This window comes from Uranotaenia lowii, chromosome 3, assembly GCF_029784155.1.
Source record: "Uranotaenia lowii strain MFRU-FL chromosome 3, ASM2978415v1, whole genome shotgun sequence".
Taxonomy (NCBI): Eukaryota; Metazoa; Arthropoda; class Insecta; order Diptera; family Culicidae; genus Uranotaenia; species Uranotaenia lowii.
The window spans coordinates 192,054,281-192,072,272 of NC_073693.1; the positions used below are offsets into that span (position 1 = coordinate 192,054,281).

General features: G+C 36.7%; 1 protein-coding gene across 1 annotated transcript; it reads left to right on the plus strand.

Moving 5' to 3' along the window:
* Positions 1–3,410: 3,410 nt before the first annotated feature.
* Positions 3,411–4,765, plus strand: LOC129757545 (carbonic anhydrase 7-like). Its single transcript, XM_055754815.1, has one exon. The coding sequence runs from the start codon at positions 3,579–3,581 to the stop codon at positions 4,698–4,700; it is 1,122 nt and encodes a 373-aa protein (XP_055610790.1). The 5' UTR covers positions 3,411–3,578; the 3' UTR covers positions 4,701–4,765.
* Positions 4,766–17,992: the final 13,227 nt, after the last annotated feature.

Consider the following 17,992-nt stretch of genomic DNA (forward strand, 5'->3'; position numbering starts at 1 on the left):
TCGACGCTACACTCCGACGGCAACAAGCTGGAAGCCGATCCGGACGATCATGTGTGGACCACATCGCAACGCTACGAATCATACTGGAACAAATTAACGAATTCTAGGACTCTCTTCTGCTGGTGTTCGTTGATTTCGAAAAAGCATTCGACCGATTGAACCACAACATATCTGGGCGGCTCTAAGGCGAAGAGAAGTCCCAGAGAAACTAGTCCATCTCTAGGCACAATTTTCCCGTATGTTTGGATAACGTGCCGCTATTAAGCCTACCCCCATTCTTATCTTATCACAGCTACTTTTTCTAATCTCAATTGATGAGATTCTGACTGAATCGATCGACGGTGCACCGAATCGAGGATTGCCGTGGAATCCTTCAACAATGGAGCAACTGAACGACCTTGACCTGTCTGACTTTTTTTTTTGCTCACCTAAAAACAACCGGGTATTCAGAGAAAACTCGACGACCTCACCGAAAGTTCCAAGGCAGCATGTCTCAAAGTCAATGTCGGAAAGACCAAGTCGATGGAGGTCAACACAGGAAATCCCTCTAGTTTCATGGTAAATAGCTGGGCAACAGATTGAGAAAGTCAAGTGCTTCCAGTATCTTGGTAGCCTGATAACGCCTGATGGTGGTACCAAGAAGGACATCGAAACCCGGATCAGAAAGGCCCGATTTGCGTTTGCGAGTCTCCGAAACATCTGGCGGTCACGCCAGATCTCTCTACAAACGAAAATCCGAATCTTCAACGCAAACGTCAAATCCTTATTGCAGTACGGGTGCGAAACTTGGTGCACATATGCGGTAACGACGCGAAAACTGCAAGTATTTGTAAACCGCTGTCTGCGGAGTATCATCCGCGATTGGTGGCCTGGCAACTGGATCTCGAATGAGGAACTACATCGCCGGTGTCATCAAAGGGCGCAGGAAATCGAGATTCAGGAACGTAAGTGGAGATGGATTGGGCACACGCTGCGAAAAGCTGAGAACGCTACTTGCAGAGAGGCACCAACAGATAGTAAGAAAATTAATTACAAAAAAAAAACAACTAAAAAAATAAAATAGTAATTTTATTTGCGATTTGTTTCAATTACTTCTAGTTTGTTTTGGATAAAATTGAAACATCCGTTGGTGAATAGAAACGAATGTACACATTTTTAATATCGCCTGTTTTGAAAAAGTGAAAATTCTAAGTTTCTTTTATATTGATATTTAAAATAATAGCCATCTAAGTATTGGCCATGGTACAGAGGTAGCGTGTTCAGTTCTCACCTCGTTGGTTCAGGCTCAAATCTTCAAGCATGCAAATTTTTCAAGTAAGTATAAAAGTCATTCCACAGTTAAAGAAACATTAAATTAGAATAAATAGATATAACAATCCAAAAAATAGTGTGCTTATTTTTTCATTAATCTTTTTTTTCGAGGTCTCGTGTGGAGGCTGAATAGCCTTCTACTCAGGTACAACTATGGACTTTGAAAGTATCGATAAGAACTTAAATTTAAGGCTGAGTAGAATGATATTCATTTGTTAAGCCAAGCTGAATCAGCTTCTATTTAAAAGCCTGTTTTATTGAACTTTTGATTACTTGGGATGGAATCCAGAAGGACATCGAAGAAAAGGCAGACCCAGAAACTCGTGGCGGCGAAACCTTTCGTGGCGGCGAAATCGTCAACAGTGGAGGTCTTCTACCATGGCCCTATGCACCGGTGGATCGGCGCGGTAACATTAAGTAAGTAACTAGGATAGTCTAACTAACGTCTCAAGATCACTACCCAAGCAACCACAAGTCACATATTTACTTGAATGAAGGCATTGAAAGTTACATATTGGCTGACAAAGAGAATCAACTGCCCAATTCCCTTTAGTAAACTTTATGTACTCAATAATGAACTTGAAAGTTGCAAAAGTGATTAATATGTACGTTGTATGTGACTTGTTTTGCCCAATTCCCATTAGTGAACTATATGTGCTCATTAACGAACTTGAAAGCTGCAAAAGTGATCTATACGTACGTTATACGGGACTTAAGTCACATGAAGGGCACAAAAGTGCTCAATACGGGATTTGGTAAGTCACATAAAGGGCACAAAAGTGCTCTAACGGGATTTGATAAGTCACAAAAAGTGCATTGATGTGCTTTCAAAATAAAATCACCTCTTCGAGTTTTAGTTTCAGTTAGAACAACATCTAGGCGTGGTCTAGTGGTAGCGTGTTCGATTCTCACCACGAAGGTCGGAGTTCGATCCCCAAGCCGGGCAAGTTTTTTTTCAATAAGTAATTTTGTACTTGAGTGACCATTCTGATGCGATATATGTAGGAAATGTAGGAAAGAAGCAATTGAGCAATTTGTCGAGTTTGAAATCCGGCGCGTGGCATCATGGCGGCACCGGTACTGAACACAGTAAACAATCAAGAGAAGGTGATATGAACCGAAGCCAACGGTTCAGTTGAGATAGAGAGACATTTTTTTGCTCAGTTTGCGATTTTTTGGAAGCTGAATTAAGAGGCCGCTGGAAGCTGAATAGAAGATCATTAAGACTTCCTTGGAACTTGAAAGTATCAACAAGAACTTAAATTTTGAGCTGCATAGAACGTACTTCATATCTATGATGGGGCTGAGTAAGCGTTTTTGTACCTGTTTTATGGGACTTTTGGTTGCTTGGGTACTCGAAGCTGCCTACTCTAAACTTTTATTTTCTTATCAGATCTTCCTACCTACATTTCCTTTTCAGCGTCAGCTTTCCACAGCCATTTAAACGCCACAAAAAAGATGTTTTGAAAAAAAAAACCGCATCATGGACATGGGCACTAGACTTCATTTTTTTGTTTCGATTACAGTCGCTTTACCATATTTATATCATTCGCGACTTTTTATCAACGTTCCAGTTGGCGGACCGTTAATGAAAAACTTATCCGGTACTGTGTTCGAACCTCATCACACTATAATTTTTTTTTCTAAATATTCAGTGCAAATCAATGAATAACTGATTTTCGAAGGAAATATAATGAATTGATTTTGTTTTCACATGGTTTAAAAATAAACATGTATGTATGAAAAACAGATTAATGAGACTTTGTACAGGTTTCTACTGATTCTACTTAGATTGATTTTTAAATTTTTTTACAAATATTTTGAGAGCTCGTTTCTCAAACCAAACAATTATTTTCATCACTAAATAAGAAACATTTGACGACAAAAAAGCACATGTATTTATTTTACTCTTTTTCGATTAAGAAATGTACTCTTCTTTTTGTGAAATTTCATGAAATGTAATTTTATCAGTAAAGCAAACTATTTTATCTCAATTCATGAAGATAGTTGTAATGGACTTGCAGCGAAAAGTAGGCTAGTGGCCATGGAGTATCGATCATTCTGTCACCGACGCTGGATCGATTGCATGTATCCTTCCGGAAAATGCGAACATAGTAGGAGGATTCGTTGTATTGGCGTTCTATTGTCGTGCGCTACACAAAAATCCGATAGTGCTGTGATAAGAGCAACGAAGAAGCAACGGATTCGGTAACACCATCGAGCAGAGCAGAGTAGTTCTGTCCAACCAGCAGCAACAGAGATCGTCGATGATGATGACAACGGCAATGACGGGGAAGATGACGGCGGTGATACAGAAACGGCGGACAGCCAACGACTTTATGCTAATAGCATCAATTGTGATAATATCAGTTTTACCATACGGCAGAAGTCAAGATTTTGGATACGATGGAGAGAAAGGTCCCTCTCATTGGGGTGAACAGTACAACAGCTGCACCGGAAAGCATCAGAGTCCCATCAATATCAACTCGCTGTATGTGAAGAAAGTTAGTTTGCCGCAACTGGTCTTCGATGGGTTCGACATCGTACCGAAGCAGGTTAACATCACCAACAATGGCCACACCGTGACCGTGACCGTTAAATCTGACCACATCCCCACGATCTCAGGTGGGCCGCTCCATGGGGTCTACCAGTACTCGCAGCTTCACTTCCACTGGGGTGACAATGATACTTTCGGAAGTGAAGATATGATCGATAACCATATCTCCCCGATGGAATTGCACATGGTGTTCTTCAAGCAGGAGTACAAAAACGCCAAAACAGCACAAGAACATCCAGATGGTCTCACAGTGCTGGCCTTTTTCTATGAAATCGCCGGAAGAGATAATCCCAACTATCAGGAATTCATCGAGCTGCTAGGAAAAGTGACTGCGTCCCACAATTCGGCTACTTTCCGGAATCCGCCATCGTTGAAACAATTGATCACTCACGATGTGGTTCACTATTACACCTACAATGGGTCCCTGACGACGCCTCCTTGCAGTGAAGTCGTAACCTGGATCGATTTCAAGGAGCCCATCATGCTGTCACACGCTCAGATCGAGGCGTTCCGTGCGTTGGAGGACGAAGAAGGACATCCGTTGACGCATAACTTCCGCTCAATTCAACCTCTGGGGGATCGGGTTGTCCTCTTCAACACCGACGAAATCCTGAAGGTTGACGTTGATCTGACCAAATATTCACCCCCGAATCCAGCCGGTGGTGGTGATAGCAACGAGCTGGCCGAAAAGGAAACACATGAGACGTTTTCCGGACATCCGTTCGGATCGAAGCAGGGCAAAAATGGTGGTAGCAACTGTCTGATGGGATCAAGTTCGACTGTGATACTACCAACACTGCTCGCAAGTTGTCTAGCCAACAGCGGGATTTGATTCTAGATGGGTGCTCTCCTCGTACCGAAATTGTAGAAATTTTAATAAATAATTCGAACCAAGTATTTCAATTCAAACCAAACCTTAGGAAGAAACAAAAAAAAAAACGCAAAAAACAAGGTTTCGCGTATTGTCTCAAACCAATTCCTAAATCAGCTAGAGTTTAAATCGTTAGTCAAATAGAATAGCATTTTATTTAGATTTCGAATGCTTCATGGTAGCTCAAAAGTTGTAACAGTTAAGTTTAAAAACATTTTTATAAAAAAAAACCACTAATAGAAAGTGTAAGAATGACTAAAACGTTTTCGTTAAATCCTAGATTATTTAGAATTGGGTGGTCTGAATTTTGCAACTTTCAACAATCCAACCCATGTGTGAGGAATGCTTGAAAGTTTTTTTTTGATCCGATACATTGAAACTTAAATTTAAACTAACTGAGTTACATAACTCTTCAAAAAAAATATTTTCGAGTTGTCAAATAAAAATTCAATGATTTACGAAAAAAATTGAAATTTAGCTATTGGTATCATTACATGATCGGGAAACGAAGGTTAGGGAATGATGAGCTAATTGGCGCCAGGAGCTCTGGGCGATGAATATTTTTCTCTTACGCAGGGGGAGTTATATCAGCTTATCAGTGGTAGCAGATAAGGCCCAGCCTCATGGACAAATCTACCAGCCAGTAACAGGGACGAGATAAAGGATGACTCAGCAACTCGGTTAACTACATCGGAAGTTTGGAGTTTCAACCAGGGTCAGCATTGTGGATCATCGATTAGATAAGCTTCTAGGTTCCTGTGCTCTCCTTTTTTGAAACTATACTCTTCTAGAATAGCTCCAAACGCAGATAGTAGGGGGAGATGTAAAGGACCTCTCGGGAATCTCGAATCCGGAATATCTTAGAAATATCAAATGTGCCAAATAGAACAAACCAAAAATGCTGTTATCTCAACAAATTAAAAAAATTTATTCGAGTTATTGAACTTTGTTTGAAAAATTTACCAAAATGTGATTTGAAGATCCTTTTCTATCACTTCAAAATGTTTCTCACTTGAAACAATTATGGTTAAAATATTTATTCCTGTATGTCAATCGTTAGGGTATAACATGAACTTTATAATGTCAAATTTTCAAAGCAAAAGAAAACTTTCATTTTTTTTCAAGAAGAAGTTTTCCAAAATGTATGTTATGGGTGTAATTGATCCCTAGAGCCCAAAAAGATGCATTTTTCTTCTGAATGGATCGTGATCATTGGTTATAATGAAATTATTAATATGTGTCCAATAACTAATGTTTATCCAGTACTTATCTGTTTAAAAGGACTAAAAATGCTGTATTTATCTATAAACTATAAAATTGCGCCTTAAAGTATGCAATCGATGTAGGGTAGTAGACAAACTTTTAGAATTCTATTTGTCTGATACTTACAAACTGTGAAATGAGAACTAATATGGCAAAACATAGTCATTAGACATTTTATCTTCGGACTTTACTAGATTTTTGAGTAGGATTAAGGATCAAGTCTCCTTTAGTAATGGATCAAATCTCCTGTAAATTAAAAACATAACGATTTTTTTTATAGTCTCACGAAAACCCTGGCTCTACCTTAGCCTAGTCCGCCAATACAGATGTAGATTGGATGGCTCAGTTCAAAAGTAGAAAAAATAATCCTGATGATTTTTCAGAAGATACTAGCTGTCCCGTTTTACCTTTTACATAATAAATCATTATAAATGTTTAACACACCCTTAACTTCTTCGTGCTCGTGAACCAATTTAAAAAAAAAATCGTCCTTAAATTGTTCGAGTTTTGTCCCATTTTGAGTTGATTTTAAATGGGGCTCCCTTCCAAAAATGTGAGATTCTTGAAACTCTCTGACCCGAAAAACCCTAGGATACCAAATATCATTTTATTCCGACCGTCCGTTTATTCGTGATAGTGTTACAAAGAAAACGCCTCCATTTTTATTAAGTACCAAAACGCAATAAATTAGACCCTAGTGTCTGAAAAATACATGTATGATTCGAATTCGACCCAGTATAATACACACACAAATGTGTTCCTAGAATTAAATCGACATGTCATAAATGATAGATCGATCAGTTCAACATAGCCAAGTTGAATGTTGCTTAGTGCAATCTGTCCACATACTCGACAGAGCACTTATCGCGTTAAAATTATTTTTCTGCTGACAGATGTCATGATTTGTCTTATTCAAAATCACTTGAAATTTATGTCGATTGCTCGTGGGCTGTCTTTGAACACCTGCGCCGTAACTTTCTGTCAGTATCTTCCTGTAAACATTCATTCTTCCCACCACGTAACATCCGAAATATAAAAGAAGCATGTGTCCAATCTCGGATGAAACATTTCCACATGTCAGTCATACTGCACGCAGTCCGACCGAAATGACTGGAATGATTATAAATCACGTCAAAATGTATACGCAGTAAATTTGATTGAAGCCTCCATCTGAATGCTGGCTCGCTTGTGTGAATGTGTACGTACTTCCGGAGCTATGAAAATGTTGAAACACACAGCACGTGTGCAATTTCGCTACCTCCAGGTGGCGTTTTGGTTTCGATACGCACGTCATAATTCATGATTCAACGTAATTCGCACCCAAACTCTCTAGGTGCGATCTTCCGAGCATTCCGCGGTAGAACATTCTAGCATAACAAAAAAAAAAAAGAGAGACGTTGATGGGTGTCGTATAAACAGATGCTGCAGATAATTTTATGGCCTCCAATAGGGCGTTATTATCTTCAAATGGAAGCCATCTAGGAGTTCATCGAATACAGTACTTGCTGAAATAGCAGTTCTTTTCGTTTCAGCTTTCCCTTAAAACTATATACATAAGTAGTAGGTATGAGAAAAATTTATTCATGCAGAAACTTAAGCAAAGATCGCAAATTTTTAAACTAAACACAAAATCGAATGAAAAATTAATGAATGGGTAGGTCACATCAGTCATAATAAAAAAAATTAACAATCATCAGAAGATTTGTCAAAAATCTCAGTGATACAGAGATACAGATGTAAAGCCTAGATCATCTTAAATCTTGATGCACTGTATATTCTACCAGGGCGCTCCTAGAGGTCGGATCTGGAACGCTTTGACAGTGGTACCGTAAAACGGGGTAACATTGATCGTCAGGGTAGCTTTGATCAATATGAAATTTTTCCACATAGTCATCAAAAACTAAATCTAAAGTTAAAATATCTCAAACTTTTTTCTACGTTTCTAAACCTATAAGTTGAGTTTCAAATTGGGTAAAACTTGATTTGTGTTTGAAAATTTCAAATGTAATTAAACATGTTATTTTAAAATCTTGGAATATCTATTTTTCGAAGGCTCGCAAACAAACACCTTTTCTGATAAAATCAAAGCGTTTAGAAGCAAACAGGTTGATTAATGTGAGAGTTTAACTGTTTTCCTTAGTTAATGTAAAGTTTTGGTGTAGCTTTAGTTGTAGTTTAATGTAAATTTTTTATATTAAAAAAACAGGGACATTTTCCAAAAGTAAGCCATTCAAGGACAAAAGGCTAGAAACCCTATCAAATTGTAAAGTAGGAAGGAAAAAATAAAGGGGAATAGTAGTGCGAGGGCTTAAGGAATTGGAAAATTAAGCCCCTTAATTTATACAGCATCATTGTCCATCTTTCGATTTGAACTGTTGATTGCCTTACCACATTAAGGACCGCGAAGTTGTGTTTTTTGGACCGCGAAGTTGTGTTTTTTGGACCGCTAAGAAATCTAAACCAAGTAATACCGCAATTCATAAGGTGTTTGGTATCCTTTATGATAGAAAAAAACCCGTTAAAACCGTCAAAATAGAGACTGATCAATGTTACATCAGAGCATCATATTCTAAACAGAGATAAAATCAATTTTTAAATCAAATGTAAAGTAGTATAATAAATTTCTGCATCAATGTTTTACGTTCATAGGAGTCCAGTACACATCAGTGCTGAAAATTTCGTTACGATTTATTTTGTTTCAAAAAAGTAACACGTGATGGCAGCACAGAGAATAGACGTAGAAGCTCGCCCACGAAAATTGTGTAAAATTTACAACGATCGTTTTGAACAAATTTCTGATTTTTGGATGGACCACCAGATTTCTCCAAACACACCAAAGAGAACTGTCAGAATGAAACTAAGAAAAAAAAACAAAATTTTGGTCAGTTTTGAACAGGTCGTATGAACTGTTTGGCATGATTCAAGAAAGTTGTTGTTAAAGATTCGTAACACCTTCGTCTGGATGCACAATTGAAAAATATCTTAAAAGTTTATCGCTATTTTTTTCAGGCTAGAAGTGCTAAATTTTGGACAATGGGATGAAAAGTGATACTTGAAAGCAACTGGCTTTGAGATGTCTAGAATCAGATCTAATGGGTGAGACTGATCGTCAAGAATGTTCCTTATTGACTGGATATAGCCGATTGGTCCTCTGACGATAACCGTCAAACTGTTAGTTATTTCTTCTGTCTCAGTAGTGCAAAAATAAAGGAATGAATAAAATTTTAGCACCCCTTCTTTTGATACAGTATTTACATATTGGCTTTTTTCGGTGAGTGAAACAACTTTTTTTTTAATATACGTACTCTGGAAGACATCTAATAATGGGTATATGGGTTGGATGTGAAATTCTGTCCAGTCAAAAGTAACCCTTATTGCATTTATCAGCAAAAATTGAACCCGTCTATTTTAGGGCGGCATTAGTTTAATTATATTAATGAGTATATATACGATTACGTCTTTTCTGGGCACTTGGAAATTTGATTTTTTACTTACGAACGGCGCAATAGATGGCACTGTTTCAAGTCAATTTTCAACGTATTTTCTGGATGTCAGCATTTGTAGGCAGGATATTATAGTCATACCAAATTGGGAGTTTCTTGTGTCTTGTTATGATACAAAACTTGGAGACACTCTAAGCCAGTAAGTTAACAAGTCAACCATGTAGCATCCTGAGGATTCAATTTCTTTTTTTTTCAGTTTCGGATCTTCCGTCACACATCTTGCCGAACACAACTCGTTTACTCAACATTTCTTCAAAAACTGACGATGCTCGCGCAATGCTTAATCTTCGTCGTTCAGTTCAGGTAGAAGAACTCTTGCTCTCTTTGCTCTTTCAACACTATACGCACACGAAGATTTCATTTGCGACTCTCTCTTTATTTGGTCGGAAATGATTGACCGTCCAGTGTGTGCGTGTGTAAAACAAACCGATTTTATATCCCTATAAAGAGTACTGAGAGATATGTTGTGAAGCGTTTCTGTACTGAAACTGATTACCATTGATTTTTTCCCATTATTCTCTTCGTTCGCCTTATACTCTACAAACCAGTTTGCAACTGTATCAAGGAAACGTTGTAACATTTGACAATCTGCTAAACGATTTATATGTAGTCAGAAAAAATGCAAGGCGTCCGCGTACAGGAGCGCCCCACATCCAACGAGTAGCAATTTTATATCATTGCAGAATATCGTAAACAGTAGAGGGCCCAACTTACTACCCTGCGGTACCCTTGAAGTCGGAATAATATCTGGAGATTTATAAATTCCAATTTTAACAGCCAAGCGTCGATTAATTAAGTAAGTTCTGACCCATGTGCATAATCTCACAGATAATCCTAAACAATGCAACTTTTCAATCAAAATTTCGTGATTAACTGAGTCAAATGCAACAGTGATGTCGGTGCAGATTGCGTCAACTTGTTGATGTAACTATTCAAGTAAGCGCTTTAACTTGTACAGAACATAAATTTTTAGTTTTTTTTTTAACTAAACCAAAAAATTACGACTGATCCAATGTATGCTGGTACTCATGCTTAAAACGCCCTCATTTCACAGAAAGGGTAGTTCATATTGTTATTGTTAAGATGCCCTTTAGATTTTAACAATGTTTCCATTGCTCAACATAGATTACAGAGTTAGTCTACCAGGATCGGCTAATTTCACTCAAAGATAGGATTCCAGAAGAGGAGAGATCAGGAATTTGCGATATTCCATGTTTATTTATATATTTGTTTCGTCAACCGTAACGTAGACTAGTTTGATACATGTGTATTTCCTTAAGAATAGGTTTAAGCAGTGTCTGCTTCATAATTTTTCTTAAGAGTTTAGATTTCTTCGATGAAAATAATGTTTGAGTTTTTGCCGAGACATTGTAAAGTCAATGGTTTCGCAGTGTTGATTGTAAGAGGCCATCATGCGATTTATTGGCCCGTTTTTCGCGTAGTTTGTGCGATAGTGATTAATGAAAAATAAATTTCGATTTCGATTGCATAAAAGTTTAATTTTTATAGAATTTCTTTTAAGTCTATACGCTATGAAACGATATCGTTTACAAATGAAACCATTGCATATTTGCGGCGTTCTTTAGTGTTTGCATGACAATGAGCATACAGCGCGCTTTATATGATGGAAGTGGAAATAATGTCTGTATGATGATGTATTCTTTCTTCGTGTGTAATTGAATATGAGGACCAAACAACGCTGCAATATTCCAGTAAAGACCTTACATAGGCAATAATTAGTGTTTTTATTGTGTATGGGTCTTGAAAATTAAAGCAAAAGCGCTTAATAAAGCCTGGCATGTTATTTGCCCTATGGATGATAGTATTGTAATGGTCTGTGAAAGTAAGTTTGGAGTCTAAGATAATTCCTAAATCCCTGACTCGTTAACATTTTTCTACATTCTGATCTCCTAATGTAATTGTAATGTTTGGTGTTGTTCTTTTTCTGCTAAATGGTATGAGGTTGCATTTTTTTTATATTGAACTTCAGAAGGCTTTTTTTGCACCACAGTTAGAAAATGTGAATTTCATTCTGAAGTATGCTGATGTCTTTTTCATTTCTTATTTCCAAATAGAGCTTCATGTCGTCGGCATAAATGCGCATTTTGAGATTTTTGAGAATAAAGGAAATGTCGTTTACATAAAGTATGAAAAGTATGGATCCTAAATGAGATCCTTGCGGAGCTCCTGAAGTGACTTGAATAGGGAGTGATTTCTTTCCATTGAAATTCATTATTTGTAGGTATGATTCAAGCCATTTCAGGAGTTTAGATTTTAATCCAATTTTTTGTAATTTGAAAAAAAACATTAGTATGTCTATACGATCGAATGCCTTACTAAAGTCTGTATAAAAAGCTTCCACATGGTTGCCATTATCTATTGCATTCAATGAAAAGTCTATAAATTCAATTAAATTAGTTGAGGTTGAACGGCTATGCAGAGTTGTCCATCGATTTTCACCGGTCAAACCCGCCGTAAATTAAAAGCTCGGCTCAAAGAGCATAAGAATGCCGTTGAAAACAGATGCATCAACGAATCGAGCGTGGCCGCACACACAACAGAATTTTGCCATTCCATTGACTGGTAAAAGGTCAAATTTAAAAAAAATCCGTACGCATACCTGGACATCTTAACGCTTGGGAGTCTACGTTCATCAGCACTGCCGAGAAACCGTTGATGAACGCAAATGACCCGCCGATTATATCTCCACTTTTCAACCTGATCAACCAAAAGTTCGCTTAATGCGACACCCTTTCGACGAATACATCAGCAGAGTAGTAAATTGGTTACGTTATTTGTTTTCAAGTAATCAGTCGGACATCATCCTGCAGATGGGCAACATTGAGCCCAAAACCGGTCGACAAAAAAGGTAATTTTAAACCCTTTTTCCGTTAAGTAAGAACGTTAAGTGTCGTGTCCTGTAATACATCGTGTGTTTTGTGCCTAGTAAAAGTTCTTACGTGAGCACATATCATTTAAAATGAATTCAACATAGATATTTTAATAAATTTGAAATATCAGCTCAATATAATTAATCGAAAGAAAAACACTAGGACAATTTAAAATTAGTCAAGAACTACATTTACTTTTAATTCCACCTGCAATCCTCGGTACCTGGTACATTTTCTGAACTATGCCTGTGCTATTCATCGTAAAGGTCCTGGTATCAATTTGAAATTTCGAATTGCGGTCAGAGGCAATCAGAGGCAATTGGTAATTTTCGCAGAAGGAAGGATCGAATTGCTTCGCCTTTATGTTTCGACGTTCAAAAACCTAAATTGCGGATGATTGTTCCGGCTTTTCTTTGAACTGCTGCTGCTGAAAATTGATGAAGGGGTTTGAATTGTGTTAGGCTCTTTCTCCGAATGAAGCATGGATAAAAACATAATTTAGGCTTCATGGTTTCATTTATGAGCTGGGACGGTGAATGCATTAAAAATACCTCTTGCTAATAAGGACATCATATGCTTTATGGAAGCTGGGTTTGCTGTTTTCCTGTAATGAAGATTGAAAAAAAAAACAAAAAAAAGTTTACTTTACGTTCTGTGATTATAGAGTAGGTTGGAGTAGCTTACAAATCATGCATAGTATTGAAAGACAAGTTGTGAGTCCTAAGAAAATATGTGAGATATTAAAAACGAGCAGGCTCTCATCAGCATTCCGCACATATTCGGAATAGGGTAAATGTACCCGACCTTGGCACCTAAGGCATGGTTTACCCTTTTTTCCGACATTCCTACCTTCCTGTTGAGTGCACCATATAACATCCTTTGAAGAATTTACTTGCTAACTCGCTTAGAGTTCAACAAAAATATGTTTTCTCTATGGAACTTTCATTAATGTGAGTAAAATGCATGCAAAGTACTCACTGCGGTGCTCCAATTACTTGGCCGCCGTTCCAATTGTTTGCCGTTTCAATGATCCGATTCTTGACCACCAGCAAAGTGCAATAGATCTTTACCAACAATGCTCAATTGACAGTTAACAGAATCGTTGGCTATTCTGAATATAAGGCCACTGACAGAATGACGTCAGCTGAGCGTAAAGTTCTATGCGACGATGGAAACCCTGGCGCCACTCATACAACAAAAAGGCTTTTGAAAACATTGATGAAATTTGGTTGAAAGGGAAGCACAAAATAAGCTTTCATTTCAAAAAGTCGGAAGTTATTTTCACTACCAAACAACTGTCTTCACATTGTGAAGTTTGACTTCATAAAGTAAGAAATTGAAAAATTCCTTGAATGGTATTTAAAAATTTTGCCCTTTTGAATTTGTTAGCTGAGATTATGAGCTTTTAGAAAGAGCCATCTCGAATGCCCGGGGTGTTGCGCAGTGGTTTGACACGCCAAATAGATGTTAGAATGTAAACCTTGCTAAAACAGTTTTTTTTTTTAATTCGACTCACATCAAATATTTAAAGGAATCATTGGAAAGCAAACGATATTTTCCTGAACTTCCAACTTCTGTTTCCATGAAAAAAATTAGAACAAAATTCCAAAAACTTAAATTTGAGTAGGTATATGGTTCCCAAGCAATAGAAAACGATTCCAAAACTCAATCAATAATGTATTTTATATACTAAAGTCATAAATTGCTATCGATCATACAATTTTTAGATAAGAAATACATCTTAAGTCTTGTGAGATGCCTAATTTAACTTAGTTTTTTTCAATATTTCGAACCACTGTGTTCTGTAGGAGACCACGTGGCATTTGCTTGGCAGATTGCAATGCAAATGCTGTTCGCACGCATACCAACGGTCTTATCATACAACCCAATCAGTATGAAAACATTTGTGCGTAGTTTTAAATGAAGTTTTAGGGAAAACATCAGCCCAAAAATACCTCTTTAATGAACATGTATTTTTTCCAGCTTCCAACACTGGTGGTGTATTTCGATTGAAGTTGCATGCCAAGAAAAGGAACAAAATTAGTTCTAAATTTTTATTCAAAACCGAAATAAATATTCTCTCTTTAGTCTTTCTAGTATTTTTTGAATTTTTGCCGAGTTTAACTGTAAGCATGAGTAATTATTGCAAATTTTTCAAATGAATGTCCGCGTTTGAAAGCGCATGTGAATTTAACAGTTGCACTAGAAAGGTGAGTTCATCTGATTTTCATACGGTGATTTCCAACATAATTTCCTCGGATGCAGATCGAAAAAAAATAGCTTCTTTATAAAAAAACAAACAATCAAAAAATTCGGTATGCACAGATTTGAAACAAATTATTCTCTTCGCAATGAAAATATATTCAAAATTTTTTAAGCTCAATTTGGACCTGAAAAACATGAAAAGACATGTTGGCATGCCAAGAAAAGGACCATGCCAAAATAGGGCTCACTTACCCTAATCCTCTTTGCCTGAAGACATTCTAAATGATTTGGAAAACTTTCTGCCTTTCAAGATGCCGTTTGAGTCGATATTTTTCTAGGTTAATTTTAACGAACCATTCTAATGACACTTTTTTTCGATTATAGTCGTTTTATCATCTTTATGGCATTCGCCACTTTATCAACGTTGCAGTTGGCAGATCGTTAGGGGAGAATGAGGATACTTGATCCCTGGGGATATTTGATTCCTTAGCTATATTTTGAAACTGAAATGTCTTACAAAGATCAAATGTTCTAGAAAAATGTGCCAAAATAAGCAAAATAACAATGTTTGAAGTTCTAAAAATTTTAACAAAATAATTGTTTGAGTAATTGAACTTTGTTTGATAAATTTCACAAAATGTAACTTGAAGATCTTTTTTCATCTCTTTAAAATGTTCCTTACATGAGAAAATTATGAAAAAATGTTTGTTCCAATGTATCAATCGTTCGAGCGTAAAATGAACTTCATAATGCCATATTTTCAAAGCAATGGAAAATTCTCAACTTTTTTTCAGAAAAAGTTTTCTAAAATGTTGATGATGGGTACGATTGATCCCCCTTCCAAACGGCATATTCTTCTTCTGAATTGATCGTTATGATTGCTGATTACGAAATTACTAATATTTATCCAAAAACTAATATTTATCAAACAATTGTCTGAAGAAGAGAGCAAAAATAATTAATTTTCTCTTAACTATAAAAAATAGCGCCTTCAAGTATGCAATGTTATTAGCGTTGAGACAAAGTTATAGAATTTTCTTCTTATGTCTGCTATAAATTGTTAAATGAGAATAAACATGACCAAAATAGTCAATTTACATTCTATCTTGGGGTTTTGTTTGATTTTTATACTAGGATTAGGGCTTCCTGAATAAAAAATCAAGTCTCCTTCAATAGGGGATCAAGTCTCCCCTAACTTCAGAAAAATCACATTTTTTTTACTCCCACGAAAATGCTTCTAGTTCATCAACGGGTTCAAGTATCGTTCTAATTTTTAGAGCATTAAAACTTGAAGTTACAAGCTGCCAGAAAATGTCAAAGACGGCGAGTTGCTAAATTTTTCCAAAAAGATATGGTGAAAATAAGAAAAGGGGATCAAGTATCCCCACTCTCCCCTATTGAAAAACTTATCTGGTACAACTGTGTTCGATGTTTACTCTTGGGCTCGAACTCGCGGACATCGGCTCAGGAAGCAACAGACTTGCCAACTGAGCTATATCACAAGCCCGATTCTAATGACACTGATACTATACTTACACATAGAAAAAGTTAAACTATCACATAAAACAACCAGTTTACTTCGCAATGTTCTCATTTTATCTGAAGAGTTGCTCTTTTTAAACGAAACTTTCAAACTTAAGAAACAGTTTTGAGATATTTAAATTTCAGACTTTGTTTTTATTATTATTATCATTATTGTTTTTTTTTATTCTAGCAACGCAGTATACAATCTCTTTCATGTTCACAAATGTAGCATCTCTGAATTTGTTTAATAATAAAAATTTCACAAACAGCTACGAACCTGATGCAGAAACACAACTATAGCTATAAGTTTTTGAGTATTGTTAAGGGTAGACTTTTTTCAGGACCCCGGCTCCCTGACTTTCTTAATTCCGGAAATGTGAACGAATATGACTTGGTGTTACATGATGGACACCTCATCATTGTCATATGGCGAGCCATAAAACTCTCCAGCAGTGAATTGGAACTTAATTGACCATCAAACAAGCTCGAATGGAAATATTCCTACAATCAGTCATCTGAGAGCACACACAATGGAATCGTTTCCCGTTCTCATGATGAGCATTCTTAGCATTTATTTCCTCCCATTTGCGTTCTCGGGAAAGTTGTTTTATGAAACATTTTCCTAAATAAGCACTCTCATCGCCATTGCCGTTAGAAAATGATAAATTAGTTGGGCCATTTGAGCCCATCCATGTTTGCGCCTTGCACACATATAGGACCTATAAGATGGAACACTGACGCTCGTACACGATCAAATCGTTTGGCACACCAGGGGTAGCCTAAAATATTCTTTGAAATTTGAATTTTATCTGAAGGAATTCAGTATAAAAAGTATTCGGTATCATTATAAGTAGAAAATTATTTTTCTTGTTGTACAGATTGTATAGATTCAGCGGCTTGTTTACCGATTTTTCAGAGAGTAAGTACTGATTCTAGACCAATAACCATTCTACACTTTTGACAAAAAAAATACATCTCTTACAGATGCAGGCCAGCCAAGTTTTTGATCTCATTCCTTGCAAAAATTCAGGCGGAACGTACGACACGATATTTTTTTTGTGCCTTTACATATGCAATGGTAGTTAATCAACAAATTATCTTATGATTTAAAAAAACACACTGATTTAAAGAATTGACAAACAAGTCAACCGTGCTCGAGCGTCAGAATGAAAGGTGATCGATTCACTTCCTCTCCCTTTGTCAGCCAATTAGATGGGCGGTTGAGGAGGATACCAAGATTGCAAATTACACACACTTACACGTCCTACTAACGTACGTACTAGCACATGTTCCTTCATGTATTGTTCCTACCGAAGCCGAATGAGTCGTAAATTTCCCTTGATGAGCATTTGCTCGACCATAAAATCTAAGCCTTGTTTTGGGGTGCCGTCATCGTTGGGGAACACAATGCCGAAAAACTGGTAATAATGTGTATCAATCTATCATCAAATCTGGGCTCCTATTCGTTTGGCAGATGGTATTTGAACAATTTTACGATAATTTTTTGCTGAATCCTTCTTTTGAGGTTATCAGCTAATTGTGTGGATTTTGTTATTTTGGCGAGACACATAAAGCTGATTTAACTGCATACTGCAAATGGACAGATAATTTCACATAAGGTTAATTGAAATAAAATCCGTCTTATTAGGTAACATACGTATTATTTTAAGAGTACATGTAATCTTTTGCGATCGAGATATAAGCGCACTCTTGTCTACGTGAAGTATCGGAAAATCGTTCTTTTCAGAAAAAATTGTAATCCACACAATTTTTTGAAATTTTTTGCAATTTATATAAAAGTGATGTCAATTTTTAAACTGCGACCCAGAGATGGGTCTTGACTCAAACATTCAGTCAGCGAAACTTT

Excerpts from the sequence above, each read along its gene's own strand:
- LOC129757545 (XM_055754815.1), top strand. The coding sequence starts at position 3,579 with ATGATGATGACAACGGCAATGACGGGGAAGATGACGGCGGTGATACAG.